We start from the raw sequence: 16,839 nt of genomic DNA, 5'->3' as shown, positions 1-16,839 counted from the left end.
TGCGAGCGCACCACCCTCTTCCTACGTCAATGCATTCACCCATTACTGCATCACAATCTTTCCAGGCTCATAATGGCAGAGGTGGCTTAAATTTAGCCGCCGGTGGAGTCTCCTCGGAGGTGAACATTTTGCAGATATTGTGTTTGTCCTGAGCGCCCCCCCCCCCCCCCGGCGTATTATTGGCGGTTCGTGTTGGTCGTTGGCAGATTGGCCGGACACTCGGGGGGTTTGTGTTGCACTGGGACGAGGGCCAATAAAAAGCATATGACTGATGTAGTTAAGTGTGAGGACAGTGCAGACAGCCAGGCCTCACAGGGGAACATTACACAGAGGGGCATTAGCGTGGTAGCATGTTAGCATGTCAGCTCAAAGCAATAACACATACGTCTGTGCAGGGAGATTTAAAGTGGAGGGATTTCACACGGAGGAAACAGGAAGGAGCGTTTAAATGTTTAAACAAACAGAACTAATGCTGCGTCTATCACTATGACACTCAACAACTTGGGAAACATCTGACTTTTCTGATGAGCTTTGTGATTAGATTTAGGTTTTAATAAAAGGATTCTGTTCAAAGTTCACATTTTAAACTAGAAGAGCTGATAAGAGACTGAAACTGAACTGACAAAAGACCAAGAATCACATTTCAGAGAATAGACTTTAAAGCCGCTCTGTGTCTGTCCATAGCCCAGAGCCAAAGCATCTCCCTGGTAGTGCCACACGAGCCCTGCTCCTCACTCCACTTAACCAGGGATGCACAGACGCCGATACCAATATCGGGTATCGATTCGATACCAGGTGCCAGTACATGGGCTGCCGATACCAAGACCCGATACCACTGTAACTGTGCTGCGTCTTATTTGAGGCTCACAGCTCATCTCTGACCCGTCCACAGCAAATACCAGCCCCTCGTGTTTATGGTAGTATGCTAACGTTGCTAAGTGGCGCTGGCGAGTATTTGCTTGTGCGTTCATTGGAACTTAGTTGTAATTACCAAACACATTTAGAGAGCTTTTAAAAGAGGTACAGCATGTCCACACTGGTCAAAATGTGGCCTGGAAAGAGTAAGACAACACAGCGTTATGCTAACAGTGGCTCCTTAGCAGTTAGCTCGTTAGCAGTTAGCTCGTTAGCAGTTAGTTCAGAGTACAGTCTGCAAAGGCAAAGTGTAAATATTAAAGCCAGGTGTTTATCTACATAAATTATACTGTAATTATACCAAACTACAGGGACTTCAGGAGAAATTTAAAACCACCTCAAATAAATATTCTGAGATGACAAAGTAGGATGTAACATAATCCTATGAAATGAGATTTAAAACTACAGTTTAATCGAACAAAACTGTGTCTGGTATCGGTGCATCCAGACACTGAGCTGATGTAAAACTCATAGAAATATTTAGCACAGGGACCATCCCCAAACCAACCCCCATATGCACTTAAGTACTGCTTAAATACTGCTTTGATACTGCTTAAATACTGCTTTGATACTTTAATACTACGTTAATACTCCCATCCAATCGTCCAGAACCATTCAAAACGCTGTACAATAAAGACTGTCATTAATCTTGTCCTCAGCGTTTTTCCTTGAATCAAATTAATCTCCGTAAACACAACACCTCGGCATGAGAGCCGTGTACAGAACTTTAATCACATCGTTAAAACTGGCCCATGACACAAGACGTAGAACCACACGGCGCCAAGTTTAATAATAGACCCTGAAATCCTCTCCACGTCACTGAATACACGAGCCGAGAGCCGAGAGCCGAGAGCCGAGAGCCGAGGCTTTTATATAGAACTGACCAGAGGGACTGACCTATGGAAAACTACTGACACTTTCACTTGTAACTGAGCTGAACGAGTGACTGTGTTTTTAAAGTTCATTTACGTTCACCACAGAGGAGCTCTTCCTCAAATACAACCATATCACAACACCACCTGATGACATCACAAGGTGCTTCACCCGTTAGAGATGAAAGAGGGAAACGGACTAAAAATGATGAAACCCAGCACACTGTCCACACTGTGTGTATTATGTGTGTGTATTATCTGTGTGTGTGTATTCTGTGTGTTAGTGTGTATAATCTGTGTGTGTATAATCTGTGTGTGTATAATCTGTGTGTGTATAATCTGTGTGTGTATAATCTGTGTGTGTATAATCTGTGTGTGTATAATCTGTGTGTTAGTGTGTATAATCTGTGTGTGTATAATCTGTGTGTGTATAATCTGTGTGTGTATAATCTGTGTGTGTATAATCTGTGTGTTAGTGTGTATAATCTGTGTGTGTATAATCTGTGTGTGTATAATCTGTGTGTGTATAATCTGTGTGTCAGTGTGTATAATCTGTGTGTGTATAATCTGTGTGTCAGTGTGTATAATCTGTGTGTGTATAATCCGTGTGTGTATAATCTGTGTGTGTATAATCCGTGTGTGTATAATCTGTGTATAATCGTACCTGAACTGGCTGAGTCCCTCCACCATGCGGCTGTAGGCCTGTGCTCGCTGTGAGGCGTCGGCCGACCTCCGGCTCATCTTCATGGCCTTGAGAAAAACAAAGTCTTTACTTTAGACGTGTGTCCGGTCACATGTTCCAAATGATCATACTTTATGTTCTCTTCCGGTGTGTTATCTGTGTTCTCTGTGCTTTCTCTCTGCGCTCTCTCTGCGCTCTCTGTGTTCTCTCTCTGTGTTCTCTCTGTGTTCTCTCTGTGTTCTCTCTGTGTTCTCTCTGTGCTCTCTCTGTGCTCTCTCTGTGTGTTCTCTCTGCTCTCTCTGTTCTCTCTGTGTTCTCTCTGTGTTCTCTCTGTGTTCTCTCTGTGTTCTCTCTCTGTGCTCTCTCTGTGCTCTCTCTGTGCTCTCTCTGTGCTCTCTCTGTGCTCTCTCTGTGTTCTGTGTGTTCTCTCTGTGTGCAGTAGTTCACACTGGTCCGTGTTCTAAACTCGTCTGTGTGTTTTCCGTGTGAAACAGACACATCAGTATAAACAGATTCAGGAAACATTTATGGGACGTGTGAAAAATGAGGATGTAGTTCTGATACTAGTTTGAGTATCGATTAGGATCCGATTCTCGATACTTTTGACGTCTCTGCATGAGTCTGGTGTTTGTTTCAGTGCTGTATTTTGTCGTCTGTTTGCATTTTAAACGGTCTGGTGGCGTTTTACCTGTTCGATGGCGGTCTTGAGTTTGTTCATGTGACTTTCGAAAAGGGGGAAGTGAGAGAAGAAGAAGTCCTGGAAGCGGCTGTTCTCCTCCGGGTTCGACGACAGCGTGAAGACGACTCCGATGGCGATTTTCTTTTTACGAGCGACGCCGAGACTGGGCCCCGCGCTGTCGTCAGACATGTTAAAACTCTCCTCCACCGACCTGAGAAAGGCAGAAACGTGTCAGATGCCCTCCCGTCCCGCCGCGTCCCCGCCGTACGCGATAACGGCGGCTTGTGGTGGGATAAATGTGGCGGGACACGGTCGCTCAGAAACGTCACGTTACCATCGAGGGAAGACGCCGTTCTCCAGGCTGGTGGTCTGACTGCGGAGCCATCGACGCTGGTAACTGGACGCACAGCTGCTGGTCAGGGACGAGCTCGGAGACGGGAAAGGAGTGATCCACAGACTGGAGAGGGAGGCTGGGAGGGAGGAGGAGGAGAGAGGGAGAGGGAGAGGGGAGGAAGAGGAGGAGAGAGGAGGAGAGGGAGAGGAGGAGGAGAGGGAGAGGAGGAGGAGGAGAGGGGGAGGGGGAGAGGGGAGGAAGAGGAGGAGAGGAGGAGGAGAGGGAGAGGAGGAGGAGGAGGAGGAGAGAGGGAGAGGAGGAGGAGAGGGAGAGGAGGAGGAGGAGAGGGGGAGGGGGAGAGGGGAGGAAGAGGAGGAGAGGGAGAGGAGGAGGAGAGGGAGAGGAGGAGGAGGAGGAGGAGAGAGGGAGAGGAGGAGGAGAGGAAGAGGGGGAGGAGGGAAGGAAGAGGAGAGGGGAGGAAGAGGAGGAGACAGGAGGAAGAGGAGGAGGGGAGAAAGGAGGAGAGGAGGCAGAGGAGAGAGGAGGAGGAGAGGGGAGGAAGAGGGGATGAGAGAGGAGGAAAGGAGGACAGGAGAAGAGGAGAGGAGAGAGGGTGAGGGTGAGAGAGAGGAGAGGGTGAGAGAGGGAGGGGAAAGGAGGTGAGAGGGGGAGAGGAGAGAGTGGAGGGAGAGGAGAGTGGGAGGAAGGAAAGAGGAGAAAGAGAGAGGAGGGGAGAGATAGAAAGAGGAGAGACACACATAAGTCAGGCAGTAAAAATGGTATTTGCACTTTACAAAAACAGCCTGAGGACGTTTATGTTTAAATAAACGACAGGACCAAGGTCACAGTGAGTCCGAGTCTGCGAGTCCGAGTCTGCGAGTCCCGGTCCGCGAGTCCCGGTCCGCGAGTCCCTGTCCGCGAGTCCCGGTCCGCGAGTCCCGGTCCGCGAGTCCCGGTCCGCGAGTCCCGGTCCGCGAGTCCCGGTCCGCGAGTCCCGGTCCGCGAGTCCCGGTCCGCGAGTCCCGGTCCGCGAGTCCCAGTCTGCGTCTGCGAGTCCGAGTCTGCGAGTCCCAGTCCCGGTCCCAGTCCCAGTCCCTAGATTAAATGAGGACAGGTTTAATGTCATTACATCAAAACAGCAAAGTCTTAATGGAGAAATGCCTCAGAAAAAGTTACATAGTGCATCTTTAGTTCAAATCCACCGTGCTCTTTAAACTGTACGGTTGCGGTGCTTTGTGGTAATGGCGTCCACGGCGGCGTCCACTGGTTTATATTTTAACATGTTTGTAGAGTGGTCTCCGGTCAGCCCCGCCCCCGGGCTCTGACCACATGCTGTAGATTTACACCAGTCCAGTCTGACTCTGGAACGTTAATGACAGATGGTCAAACTCAACACCGTTTATTTATGACCAGGGCCATGACCAGTCACATGACCACAGGGGGAGGGGCTGACGGGCCATGACCAGTCACATGACCACAGGGGGAGGGGCTGACGGGCCATGACCAGTCACATGACCACAGGGGGAGGGGCTGACGGGCCATGACCAGTCACATGACCACAGGGGGAGGGGCTGACGGGCCATGACCAGTCACATGACCACAGGGGGAGGGGCTGACGGGGTTTAACCAGTCACATGACCACAGGGGGAGGGGCTGACGGGGTTTAACCAGTCACATGACCACAGGGGGAGGGGCTGACGGGCTCTGACCAGTCACATGACCACAGGGGGAGGAGCCGACACTGGAGTAAAGGGGAGTGTGGAGAAGAGAGGAGGAGTGTGGATGAGAAAGAGGAGTGTGGAGAAGAGAGAGGAGGAGTGTGGAGGAGAGAGAGGAGGAGTGTGGAGGAGAGAGAGGAGGAGTGTGGAGGAGAGAGAGTAGGAGTGTGGACGAGAGAGAGGAGTGTGGACAAAAGAGAGGAGGAGTGTGGAGAAGAGAGGAGGAGTGTGGAGAAGAGAGATTAGGAGTGTGGAGGAGAAAGAGGAGGAGTGTGGAGAAGAGAGAGGAGGAGTGTGGAGGAGAGAGGAGGAGTGTGGAGAAGAGAGGAGGAGTGTGGAAAAGAGAGAGTAAGAGTGTGGAGGAGAAAGAGGAGGAGTGTGGAGGAGAGAGAGGAGGAGTGTGGAGGAGAGAGAGGAGGAGTGGGGAGGAGAGAGAGGAGGAGTGTGGAGGAGAAAGAGGAGGAGTGTGGAGAAGAGAGAGGAGGAGTGTGGAGGAGAGAGAGGAGGAGTGGGGAGGAGAGAGAGGAGGAGTGTGGAAAAGAGAGAGTAAGAGTGTGGAGGAGAAAGAGGAGGAGTGTGGAGAAGAGAGAGGAGGAGTGTGGAGGAGAGAGGAGGAGTGGGGAGGAGAGAGAGGAGGAGTGTGGAGGAGAGAGGAGGAGTGTGGAAAAGAGAGAGGAGTGTGGAGAAGAGAGGAGGAGAGAGGAGGAGAGAGGAGGAGAGAGGAGGAGAGAGGAGAGAGGAGGAGAGGAGGAGAGAGGAGGAGAGAGGAGGAGAGAGGAGGAGAGAGGAGGTGAGAGGAGGATTGTAGGGCCTGAATTAGCAGCTCGTTTAGCGCCGGAGCTTTGGGATCTGTTTTATTTTCTCCTCTGCAGGTGACACAGGTCTGAGCACAAAGTACAATTCCCAGCATGCCCCTCTGTCTCCACATGTGAGGATCAGGTGACCAGTGGAGGGGGGAAGAGAGAGAGAGGAACAGAGGGGTAGGGAGAGAAAGAGAGAGGGAGGGTGGACTGGTCCCTGTTGACCTCAGAGTGGACAGGACGTCAGGTTAAAAGAGGGACACTGCTGCAGACCTATTTTAGGACAAGTCCGTCCAGGAGTGACATCAGGGTTAAGTTCTGTGTTTTTTCTAATAAAAACGATTCATAAACTAGCATGCTAACGGTGTACTTCCTGATGTTTGGACGATAAAACACTTCATAATCAGACGCAGACTCATTCTGACTTCCACAGCTGCTACAGAGTAAACCCGTCCTGGGCAGAGACATTTTGCTCATATAAAACACAGCTTTGTCGTACCGGAGCGAGCGATGCCGCTGTCCCGCTCGTGGTGCAGTCCTCTCCCGGGCATGTCCATGGGGTGACTGTGGCCTGCAGGGTCAGAGACAACCAAGGAATCAGAATCGGAACACATTTAAATCAGAACACAGAAATAAACTACAGCAGTGGGTCAAAAACACTCTTCAAACTCGTCTTTCAGCTGAGTCAGTGAATAGTCCTGGTTTCATATTACCACATCTTCATGTGGTAAACGCGGCGGCGGGAGACTGTGGGGTTAAAGAGCGTCTCCTGTGGTGATGTCACAGATGTTCTTAAAGGGGCGGAGTCCCTCTTCCTCTCTCCACTGTCCTGATACAGACTCTCAGCGTCTCTGAACCAATTCGTGTTTATGCGGCTCTAAGCTGCACAGTTGAACGGTAAAATGACACTGGGCATGTGCGTGGAGCTTCAGTAAAATGCGGTTACCGTGGTGACCTGAGCCCTTGTGCGGCGTGGTATTACGGTTACCATGGCAGCCATAATCACTAAACTTATTTCCACAGTAATTTAAGTACCATAATTCCCTCGGCTGCCAAACGTGTCTTAGAATCACAGGTTTATGTAAAGACGTAACCGACAAGACCAAGCTACGGGAGCCAAAGAAGGACATGTGCACTACGGACAATCTGAGGTTTGACGTTTACAGCGACGTCGGCTCCCACTCCGCACCGCAGTTTTCTAAAGAGGAAGTCAGCGAACTTGTTTCTTTTATTAAGTCATTTTAGATGAATATTGTGATATAAATTGTGTAAATTATAACAAAATGAGCCACAGGTTTCAGAGATTATAACAATAGAGACACAAACAATGTGTTTCTATTGAAACCCAAATTAAAATCAGTCAAAAGGGAACCACACACACAAAACACACACCACACACACAAAACACACACGCAAAACACACACCACACACAAAACAAAACACACACCACACACGCAAAACACACACAAAACACACACCACACACGCAAAACACACACCACACACACAAAACACACACCACACACGCAAAACACACACCACACACAAAACAAAACACACACCACACACGCAAAACACACACCACACACAAAACAAAACACACACCACACACGCAAAACACATCAGAGAAAAAAGGAGGAAAAAGATTAAAAGATTAAAAGTGCTCAAGTGAAGAGGAGAGAGAGTGCATCTATGTGAACTATCAGTGAAGCAGCCAAACAATACTACAGCTACTACTACTACTACTACTACTAAAGCTACTACTACTACTAAAGCTACTACTACTGCATGCACCCACACTGTGCCCTGGGTCAGACATGGAGCTATGACAAACCAACGTGAATCTACCTGAGGTTGAGCAGGTAAACAGAATCATCTTTTATAATCAGGTCTAATCGGCATCTGCCTGAGGGAGAGTGTTAGCTCTGTTTAACACCAGAGTGTTAGCTCTGTTTAACACCAGAGTGTTAGCTCTGTTTAACACCGGAGGAGAGTGTTAGCTCTGTTTAACACCAGAGTGTTAGCTCTGTTTAACACCAGAGGAGAGTGTTAGCTCTGTTTAACACCAGAGGAGAGTGTTAGCTCTGTTTAACACCGGAGGAGAGAGTTAGCTCTGTTTAACACCAGAGGAGTGTTAGCTCTGTTTAACACCGGAGGAGAGTGTTAGCTCTGTTTAACACCGGAGGAGAGTGTTAGCTCTGTTTAACACCGGAGGAGAGTGTTAGCTCTGTTTAACACCAGAGGAGAGTGTTAGCTCTGTTTAACACCGGAGGAGAGTGTTAGCTCTGTTTAACACCAGAGGAGAGTGTTAGCTCTGTTTAACACCAGAGGAGAGTGTTAGCTCTGTTTAACACCAGAGGAGAGTGTTAGCTCTGTTTAACACCAGAGGAGTGTTAGCTCTGTTTAACACCAGAGAAGTGTTAGCTCTGTTTAACACCAGAGTGTTAGCTCTGTTTTACATAATAATAGTTCCATGTTCTGCTAAATTTTCTCCCTGAGGTTCGGAGGCAGGTTTCGATAAACTTTAGTTCATCCAGTCCATGTCTGACCCACAAATTATTCACCCAAAAGTGCAAACTTCAAAACAGCCATGCAGAGCACAACACTACAGCTACGGCTAATGATGCTCGCTAATGATGTTAGCTTTGTTCAAAAGAACCAACCGCATGAGTTCAAATGACTTCACATGTTTAACTTCTGCAGGTCCCAGAGTCAGGACTAAACATGGGGAATCAGCGTTTCAGTTTTCTGCAGCTAAAACCTGGAACATTCTTCCTGAAGATGTGAGACAGGCCTCTACTTTGACAATGTTTAAATCCAGGCTCAAAACAGTTCTGTTTATCTGTGCAGACGACTGAAAGGTTTTTATTCTGTTCTTCTCTTTTAATGGTAATTTTATGATGATTATTTATGTTTTGATTTGTGATTTTAATGTCTTTCTTATTCTGTAAAGCACTTTGAATTACCTTGTGTGTGAATTGTGCTGTACAAATAAACTTGCCTTGCCTTAACTTGAGCTCTGATAACAAAAAAAGACTTGTGTATATATTATATATATATACATATTTGACAGGCTTCATTAACTGTAAAACTTAAAGTAAACATCTAAAAATCAAAACGAGTCTAGGCCAAACCATCTGAATTCTAAATATTCATGTGTATTTAAAAGAGCTCGTGTTTAAAGGCCTGTGTTACTCTACTCTCTGATCTCCTCATCACAGACCTGGAGTTGTGTTTTGTTTCATTCACACATGTTTAACACACAAAACCTGCAGATTCAGGCTGAGTTCTTCATTAGGTGGTAAACAGGAAGTGCCCCAGCGTGTTTTTAAACTCCACACACCTTCACTAGAATCATTTAGATGATTTCAGACCTGGAATTATCAATCTCTATTGAACTAAAGGTGAAAGGAGCTGTTCACCTTAAAACTACCACTTCATGACATCACAAGGTGGAACAGAGCATTTTGAGCTTTGGGGATGTTACAGACTAATAATAAAGTGACTCAAACATGTGAATGAAACAAAACACAACTCCAGGTCTGTTTTTGAGGAGGAAACAACATTAGAACATGGAGCTCACAGGGTCAGTTTATGTAATATAGGACCTTTAAATGCCTGAAACTGATTTAGATCTAAACCAGGACTAAACCAGGACTAAACCAGGACTAAACCAGGACTAAACCAGGTCTAAACCAGGTCTAAACCAGGTCTAAACCAGGTCTAAACCAGGTCTAAACCAGGTCTAACCCAGGTCTACTCTGATTGCCTCATGTATCAAAATACATTTCGATTTGGGTAATTTTAATACAAATATTTTCTCTCCAGATGAACTTTCTGGTCAGACATTTTGTGCAGAAGCAGCTGGAGTCATTTTCCCTCATGTAGAACTGTTTGAACAGAGCCATGCTGACCCTGTGGTCGGTGCGGTCTGTGCGGTCTATGTGGTCTGTGCGGTATATGTGGTCTGTGCGGTCTATGTGGTCTGTGCGGTCTATGTGGTCTGTGCGGTCTATGTGGTCTGTGCGGTCTATGTGGTCTGTGCGGTCTATGTGCTTTGTGTGATCTGTGTGGTCTACGTGGCCTTTGTGGTCTACACAGTTTGTGTGGTCTACGCAGTCTGTGTTGTGCATGCGGTCTATGTGGTGTGAGTGGCCTTTGCGAGGTCTACGCGGTATGTAAGGTCTATGTGCTTTGTGTGGTCTATACGGTCAGTGTGGTCTACGTAGTCTATGTGGTCAATGTGGTCTATGTGCTTTGTGTGATCCTTGTGGTCTATACAGTCTGTGTGGTCCGTGTGGTTTATACAGTCTGTGCGGTCTACGTAGTCTATGTGGTCCATGTGGTCTATGTGGTCTGTGTGATCTACATGGACTTTGCGGTACGTGAGGTCTACGTGCTTTGTGTGATCCGTGTGGTCTATACAGTCTGTGTGGTCTATATGGTTTCTTGTGGTCTATGTGGTCTGTGCGGTCTATGCGGTCTACACACACGCATGCAGCTGGCACATTGCGAGATAGGGCCAACCTGAAAAAAAAGAGGCGCTTTTGATGAGGCGCAGAGGGCCCTGTTCAGAGAAGGCCCGGCGTGGACTGCAGAGCTGAGAGAGTCCTGTGCAAACGAGCCAGAGATATGGACAGAACGGAGCGAGGGACGACAGACGAGAGGGGGAGAGGAGAGAGGGAGAGAGGAGGAGGAAGAAAAGAGAGAGACGATAGAACAAAGGGGGAGAAAGAGGGATGAGAGGGAGAGGAGGAGTAAGAGTGGACAAAAAAACAAAGAACATGGATGTCGGTTAGTGATTCAACAGGACAGTGAGACGCCATCGTTCTACAAACAGAACAGCTGAAAGTTAAAAAACGATTTTCAAACGTCTAAAACCACTGCAAAATAAACTAAACCAGGTCTAAACCAGGTCTAAACCAGGTCTAAACCAGGTCTAAACCAGGTCTAAACCAGGTCTAAACCAAGTCTAAACCAGGTCTAAAAAACAAGATTAACCAGGACTAAACCGGGACTAAAAACCAGGACTGAACCAGGACTGAACCGGGACTAAACTGGGACTAAACCATGGCTAAAAACCAAGATTAAATCAAGATTAAATCAAGACTAAACCGGGACTGAACCGGGACTAAAGCGGGACTAAAGCGGGACTAAAGCGGGACTAAAGCGGGACTAAAGCGGGACTAAAGCGGGACTTAACCAGGACTAAAGCGGGACTTAACCAGGACTAAAGCAGGACTAAAGCAGGACTAAAGCAGGACTAAAGCAGGACTAAAGCAGGACTAAAGCAGGACTAAAGCAGGACTAAAGCAGGTCTAAACCAGGTCTAAACCAGGTCTAAACCAGGTCTACACCAGGTCTACACCAGGTCTAAAAAACAAGATTAACCAGGACTAAACCGGGACTAAAAACCAGGACTAAACTGGGACTAAACCATGGCTAAAAACCAAGACTAAAGCGGGACTAAAGCGGGACTAAAGCGGGACTAAAGCGGGACTAAAGCGGGACTAAAGCGGGACTTAACCAGGACTAAAGCAGGACTAAAGCAGGACTAAAGCAGGTCTAAACCAGGTCTAAACCAGGTCTACACCAGGTCTACACCAGGTCTAAAAAACAAGATTAACCAGGACTAAACCGGGACTAAAAACCAGGACTAAACTGGGACTAAACCATGGCTAAAAACCAAGATTAAATCAAGACTAAACCGGGACTGAACCGGGACTAAAGCGGGACTAAAGAGGGACTTAACCAGGACTAAAGCAGGACTAAAGCACGACTAAAGCAGGACTAAAGCAGGACTAAAGCAGGACTAAAGCAGGACTAAAGCGGGACTAAAGAGGGACTGAACCGGGACTGAACCAGGACTGAACCAGGACTGAACCAGGACTGAACCAGGACTGAACCAGGTCTAAACCAGATCTAAATTGGGTCCAAAACAAGTCTAAAACAAATCTAAACCTAAACCAGCTCTAAACCAGCTCTAAACCTGGTCTAACCCCGGTCTAAACCAGGACTACACAGTTGCTTTAATAGTTGCAAACTATATGGATTGAACCGACTCTAAATCCAACACATTTTGAACTGTTGAGATGAGGGAGACTGCACCACAGTTTGAGAAACACCAACAGAACAGAGCCTTTACAGTCACATTATTTATATATACACCCTTTATACTGCAGTATATTTACACTTTTTCAGATGAATAAATCATTACCGTGTCGTAAACATTAAACAGGTTGGAGCTAAAATACTCAAGTGTTTCTAAAGTTGTTCAAGACGCCATTATGCTCTACACGCCTACTGTGAGGTACACGCCCACTGCGACCTACGCGCTTCCTTCTCCACTTTTATTTTCTTAATCGGTGATACTTGTAGGATTTGGCAGCGTTGTGTCGTCATTTCGGTAAATTAATATACAAATCCATTCTTTCGAGGGTCATACCTATGTTCCCGAAGACGCTGCTGTGGCCGAGGACACCGCCGTGGCCGGTCTGAGCGTCCGGTCGGAGCGTGCTGTTGTCCTGCCCAATGAACTCGAGGCTGTCCTGCAACCTGCAAAACACAACTAATGTGAAGAACTTTCCTCGTTATGAATGTGGATCGCCGTTCGCTTCGTGGCGTCGATAATGATCAAAGACATCGGCAAAGACACTGAACCCCATTTGTCCCCCTGTCTGAACCGATTATGAAGCGTTTTGTTGTCCTGTAATCAGTGTTAGCATGCTAGTTGTTGTAAGCATTACAGTCACGGTCTTCGCGCTGGTCTTCGCGCTGGTCTTCGCGCTGGTCTTCGCGCTGGTCTTCGCGCTGGTCTTCGCGCTGGTCTTCGTGCTGGTCTTCGCGCTGGTCTTCGCGCTGGTCTTCGCGCTGGTCTTCGCGCTGGTCTTCGCGCTGGTCCTTGGACAGGTCTTCGCGCTGGTCTTCGGACAGGTCCTTGGATAGATCTTTGGGCAGGTCCGTGGGCAGGTTCTTGGACAGGACTTCGGGGAGGTCTTTAGGGAGGTCCTTGAACAGGGCTTCAAGCAGGTCTTTGGGCAAGTCTTTGGGCAAGTCTTGGGGCAAGTCTTGGGGCAAGTCTTGGGGCAAGTCTTGGGGCAAGTCTTGGGGCAAGTCTTGGGGCAAGTCTTGGGGCAAGTCTTGGGGCAAGTCTTGGGGCAAGTCTTGGGGCAAGTCTTGGGGCAAGTCTTGGGGCAAGTCTTGGGGCAAGTCTTGGGGCAAGTCTTGGGGCAAGTCTTGGGGCAAGTCTTGGGGCAAGTCTTGGGGCAGGTCTTGGGGCAGGTCCTTGGGCAGGTCCTTGGGGCAAGTCAAAGGGGAGTGCTTACGTGTTGAGGCTGCCGGACACACTGCCTCCAGTCCGAGCGGTGAACACTTTACTGAGCATCAGCTGAGGAGGAGACCTGAGAGGAGAGACAAGAGAGGTGAGGTGAGGAGGGAGGAGAGGAGGAGAGGGGTGAGAAGGTGAGGAGGGAGGAGAGGAGGAGAGGGGTGAGAAGGTGAGGAGGGAGGAGAGGAGAAACTATTACGATCCACAGTCCATGTTTAATATTGTAATGAACATAGATACTTCGGTATATTTGTTATACTTATTGTAGAGATGAACCAATATGATACTGGTATCGGATATCGAAACAATACTGAACATTTAATGAATCAATATCAGTCCAGTCGATATTTCATTTTGTTCTATAACCTGGTCTAATCACTTGTATTGACTTTTGTTTCCAAGCTGTTCTGTCTTTATTTTATATGATGGATCATTGTTGCCGTTTTGTGTTTAAAGGAAATAAATCACGTTTTGAGTCTCTGGTATCGGTCAGTATTGGTATCAACAGAGACTTAAAGCCAAAGTATTGATATCGGCATTGAAACATAAAAACCTGCATCACTGCATCTGCGTTTTGACACTGTACATTCAGATCAATTTGAGCAGAAACGTAACGGCTTTAAAAAATATTCTAACAACAAAAGTAAATTTAGGTCCAAATAATCATGATTTTGTCGATGATCAAATCTATGGAAAGTTCAAATCTCTGCGTTTCCACTGGCAGTTGTCCCAGGGCAGCTGTGGCTCCACTCGTACCTGATCTGGTGGATTTTGAGCGTTGATCCTTTGTAACTCATAGCGACGGAGCCAAACATCATCTCCCCCAACATCACCACATCCGACGAACACCGCGAGCTCTGGAACAGAACCACGAGATCACTTTGAATCAGACCTGACCATAACCATACAAACTGTGCAGATGTCTAACCATGTTCCACAGTGAAGCTTTAAACCAGACTGGGATTAAACCGGGTCTAAACCGGGTCTAAACCAGGACTAAACCAGATCTAAACTGGATCTAAAGAGGGTCTAAACCAGGTCTAAACCAGGTCTAAAACGAGTCTAAACCAGGTCTAAAACCAGGTCTAAAACCAGGTCTAAAACCAGGTCTAAAACCAGGTCTAAAACCAGGTCTAAAACCAGGTCTAAAACCAGGTCTAAAATGAGTCTAAACCAGGTCTAAAATGAGTCTAAACCAGGTCTAAAATGAGTCTAAACCAGGTCTAAAATGAGTCTAAACCAGGTCTAAAATGAGTCTATACCAGGTCTAAAATGAGTCTATACCAGGTCTAAAATGAGTCTATACCAGGTCTAAAATGAGTCTATACCAGGTCTAAAACAGGTCTAAACCAAGTCTAAAATGAGTCTAAACCAGGTCTAAACCAGGTCTAAAATGGGACTAAACCAAGTCTAAAACCGGGTCTAAAACAAGTCTAAAATGGAACTAAAACAGGTCTAAAATGAGTCTAAACCAGGTCTTAAACCAGGACTAAAATGAGTCTCAACTGGGTCTAAACCAGGTGTAAACCAGGTCTAAAACCAGGTCTAAAACCAGGTCTAAACCAGGTCTAAACCAGGTCTAAAGCAGGACTAAACCAGGACTAAACCAGGTCTAAAGGAGAACTAAACCAGGTCTAAAGCAGGTCTAAACCAGGTCTAAACCAGGTCTAAACCAGGTCTAAACCAGGTCTAAACCAGGTCTAAACCAGGTCTAAAACCAGGTCTAAAACCAGGTCTAAAACCAGGTCTAAACTGAGCCTAAACCAGGTCTAAACTGAGCCTAAACCAGGTCTAAACCAGGTCTAAACCAGGTCTAAACCAGGTCTAAAACCAGGTCTAAAATGAGACTAAACCAGGTCTAAACCAGATCTAAAATGGAACTAAAACAGGTCTAAACTGAGCCTAAACCAGGTCTAAACCAGGTCTAAACCAGGTCTAAAACCAGGTCTAAAACCAGGTCTAAAACCAGGTCTAAAACCAGGTCTAAAACCAGGTCTAAAACCAGGTCTAAACCGGGTCTAAACCGGGTCTAAACCGGGTCTAAACCGGGTCTAAACCAGGTCTAAACCGGGTCTAAACCGGGTCTAAACCGGGTCTAAACCGGGTCTAAACCAGGTCTAAAGCAGGTCTAAACCAGACTAAGCTCCACCCTTTCCTTTAGCAGCTGGTCCACTCCTAAATGACCTGATCTCCTGTTTATTTGTGAATTAACACTAATGATGATGATTTAATCGTGACCTGGAAGCGCAGGCCTCCTTGTTCTTTTGTCTCCCGCGTCTCAGTGGAAGAGGTCGAGCTGTCCAGGGAACTGCTGCCCCCTGTGGACCGGAGTGTGCAGCATTTCCCAAACATCTTCCCCTGGCCCTCGGCATTCTGGGAAACACACGAGGCAATGATATTTAGACTGGGCACTTTAAAAAGGCTGCAGACCCTGTGTTCAGAACTACAGCATCACTCAACCTGCAAAGAAAGACTGTCCTCCATGTTTTTAACGTTAATGCGTCACTGTCCGCTCGTCTCTGGATCCACTCAGACGAGCTGCACTATCAAGTATTATTCTAACAGTCCTAAATGTTAATCCTTTGCCTTGAATGTCCCAGAGTATGCCATTAAATGTGTGCAGCTCTATGGAGACAAAAAGCACAAGTTACGAGTCAACAAAACATCTCGAATTGTATAAATGTGAGATGGACGTGTTTAATACCAGGCTGTGGAACATTCCAGGCAAAGGAAAGACATCTCCATGGAGACGAGCCGCTTTAAAGATTTAAATCTACTTACATTTACTATTTACAACTATAACAAAAGCTTTGTGCTTTAAGACCAAACACTACAGGTGAATAGGAACAAATATGCAATTTAGAAAAAAACATAGAAATGTAAGAAAAAATATACAAGAAAAATATTTAAATGTAAGAAAAATATAAAAACATATATATAAATGGAAGAAAAAAATAAAAATACATAAATGTAAAAAAAAAATAAGAAAAATATTGAAATATAAGAAAAATATATATAAAAGTAAGAAAAACAATAAGAAAAATATATAAATGTAAGAAAAAATATATAAGAAAAATATTTGAATGTAAGAAAAATATAAAAACATATATATAAATGTAAGAAAAAAATAAAAATACATAAATGTAAAAAAAATATAAGAAAAATATTGAAATATAAGAAAAATATATATAAAAGTAAGAAAAACAATAAGAAAAATATATAAATGTAAGAAAAAATATATAAGAAAAATATTTGAATGTAAGAAAAAATATAAGAAAAATATATAAATGTAAGAATAATATATAAATGTAAGAAAAAAATGCATTACAGAAGCAAAACATTGAATGAGCAGGTGTGTGTCTAAACTTCTGACTGGCACCAATAGTAAAGAAAAGTGAACCAGTGCAGGAAGTTTTCAAAATAAACTTTATATAAATAGAGCAGAGGTTTGATAAAAGCGTCTGACAGACAGAGCTCATCACAGCTATTTTCATTTGTGTAAATAATCCCAA

General features: G+C 45.9%; 1 protein-coding gene and 1 long non-coding RNA gene across 3 annotated transcripts in view; one reads left to right on the top strand and one right to left on the bottom strand.

The window, feature by feature from the left end:
- fnip1 (folliculin interacting protein 1) overlaps positions 1–16,839 on the bottom strand; it is a 64,478-nt gene that overhangs the window by 20,794 nt on the left and 26,845 nt on the right. Inside the window, exons 3-11 of one of the 2 annotated variants that reach the window (XM_033978087.2) lie at positions 15,566–15,700; positions 14,084–14,184; positions 13,326–13,400; positions 12,446–12,555; positions 10,528–10,611; positions 6,500–6,571; positions 3,483–3,618; positions 3,158–3,359; positions 2,452–2,537 (exon numbers count right to left, since the gene is read on the bottom strand). In XM_033978087.2, the coding sequence (XP_033833978.1) occupies positions 2,452–2,537; positions 3,158–3,359; positions 3,483–3,618; positions 6,500–6,571; positions 10,528–10,611; positions 12,446–12,555; positions 13,326–13,400; positions 14,084–14,184; positions 15,566–15,700 (1,001 nt within the window). The remainder of the gene's footprint in view (positions 1–2,451; positions 2,538–3,157; positions 3,360–3,482; positions 3,619–6,499; positions 6,572–10,527; positions 10,612–12,445; positions 12,556–13,325; positions 13,401–14,083; positions 14,185–15,565; positions 15,701–16,839) is intronic. The other variant, XM_055226603.1, reaches the window with a different exon arrangement.
- Positions 14,929–15,434, top strand: LOC129456791 (uncharacterized). Its single transcript, XR_008648943.1, has 3 exons — positions 14,929–15,094; positions 15,128–15,161; positions 15,217–15,434. It is a non-coding gene; the product is annotated as an uncharacterized LOC129456791 (long non-coding RNA).

Source organism: Periophthalmus magnuspinnatus, chromosome 14, assembly GCF_009829125.3.
Source record: "Periophthalmus magnuspinnatus isolate fPerMag1 chromosome 14, fPerMag1.2.pri, whole genome shotgun sequence".
NCBI classification, from domain to species: Eukaryota; Metazoa; Chordata; class Actinopteri; order Gobiiformes; family Gobiidae; genus Periophthalmus; species Periophthalmus magnuspinnatus.
This window is presented reverse-complemented; position numbering and strand designations above follow the sequence as displayed.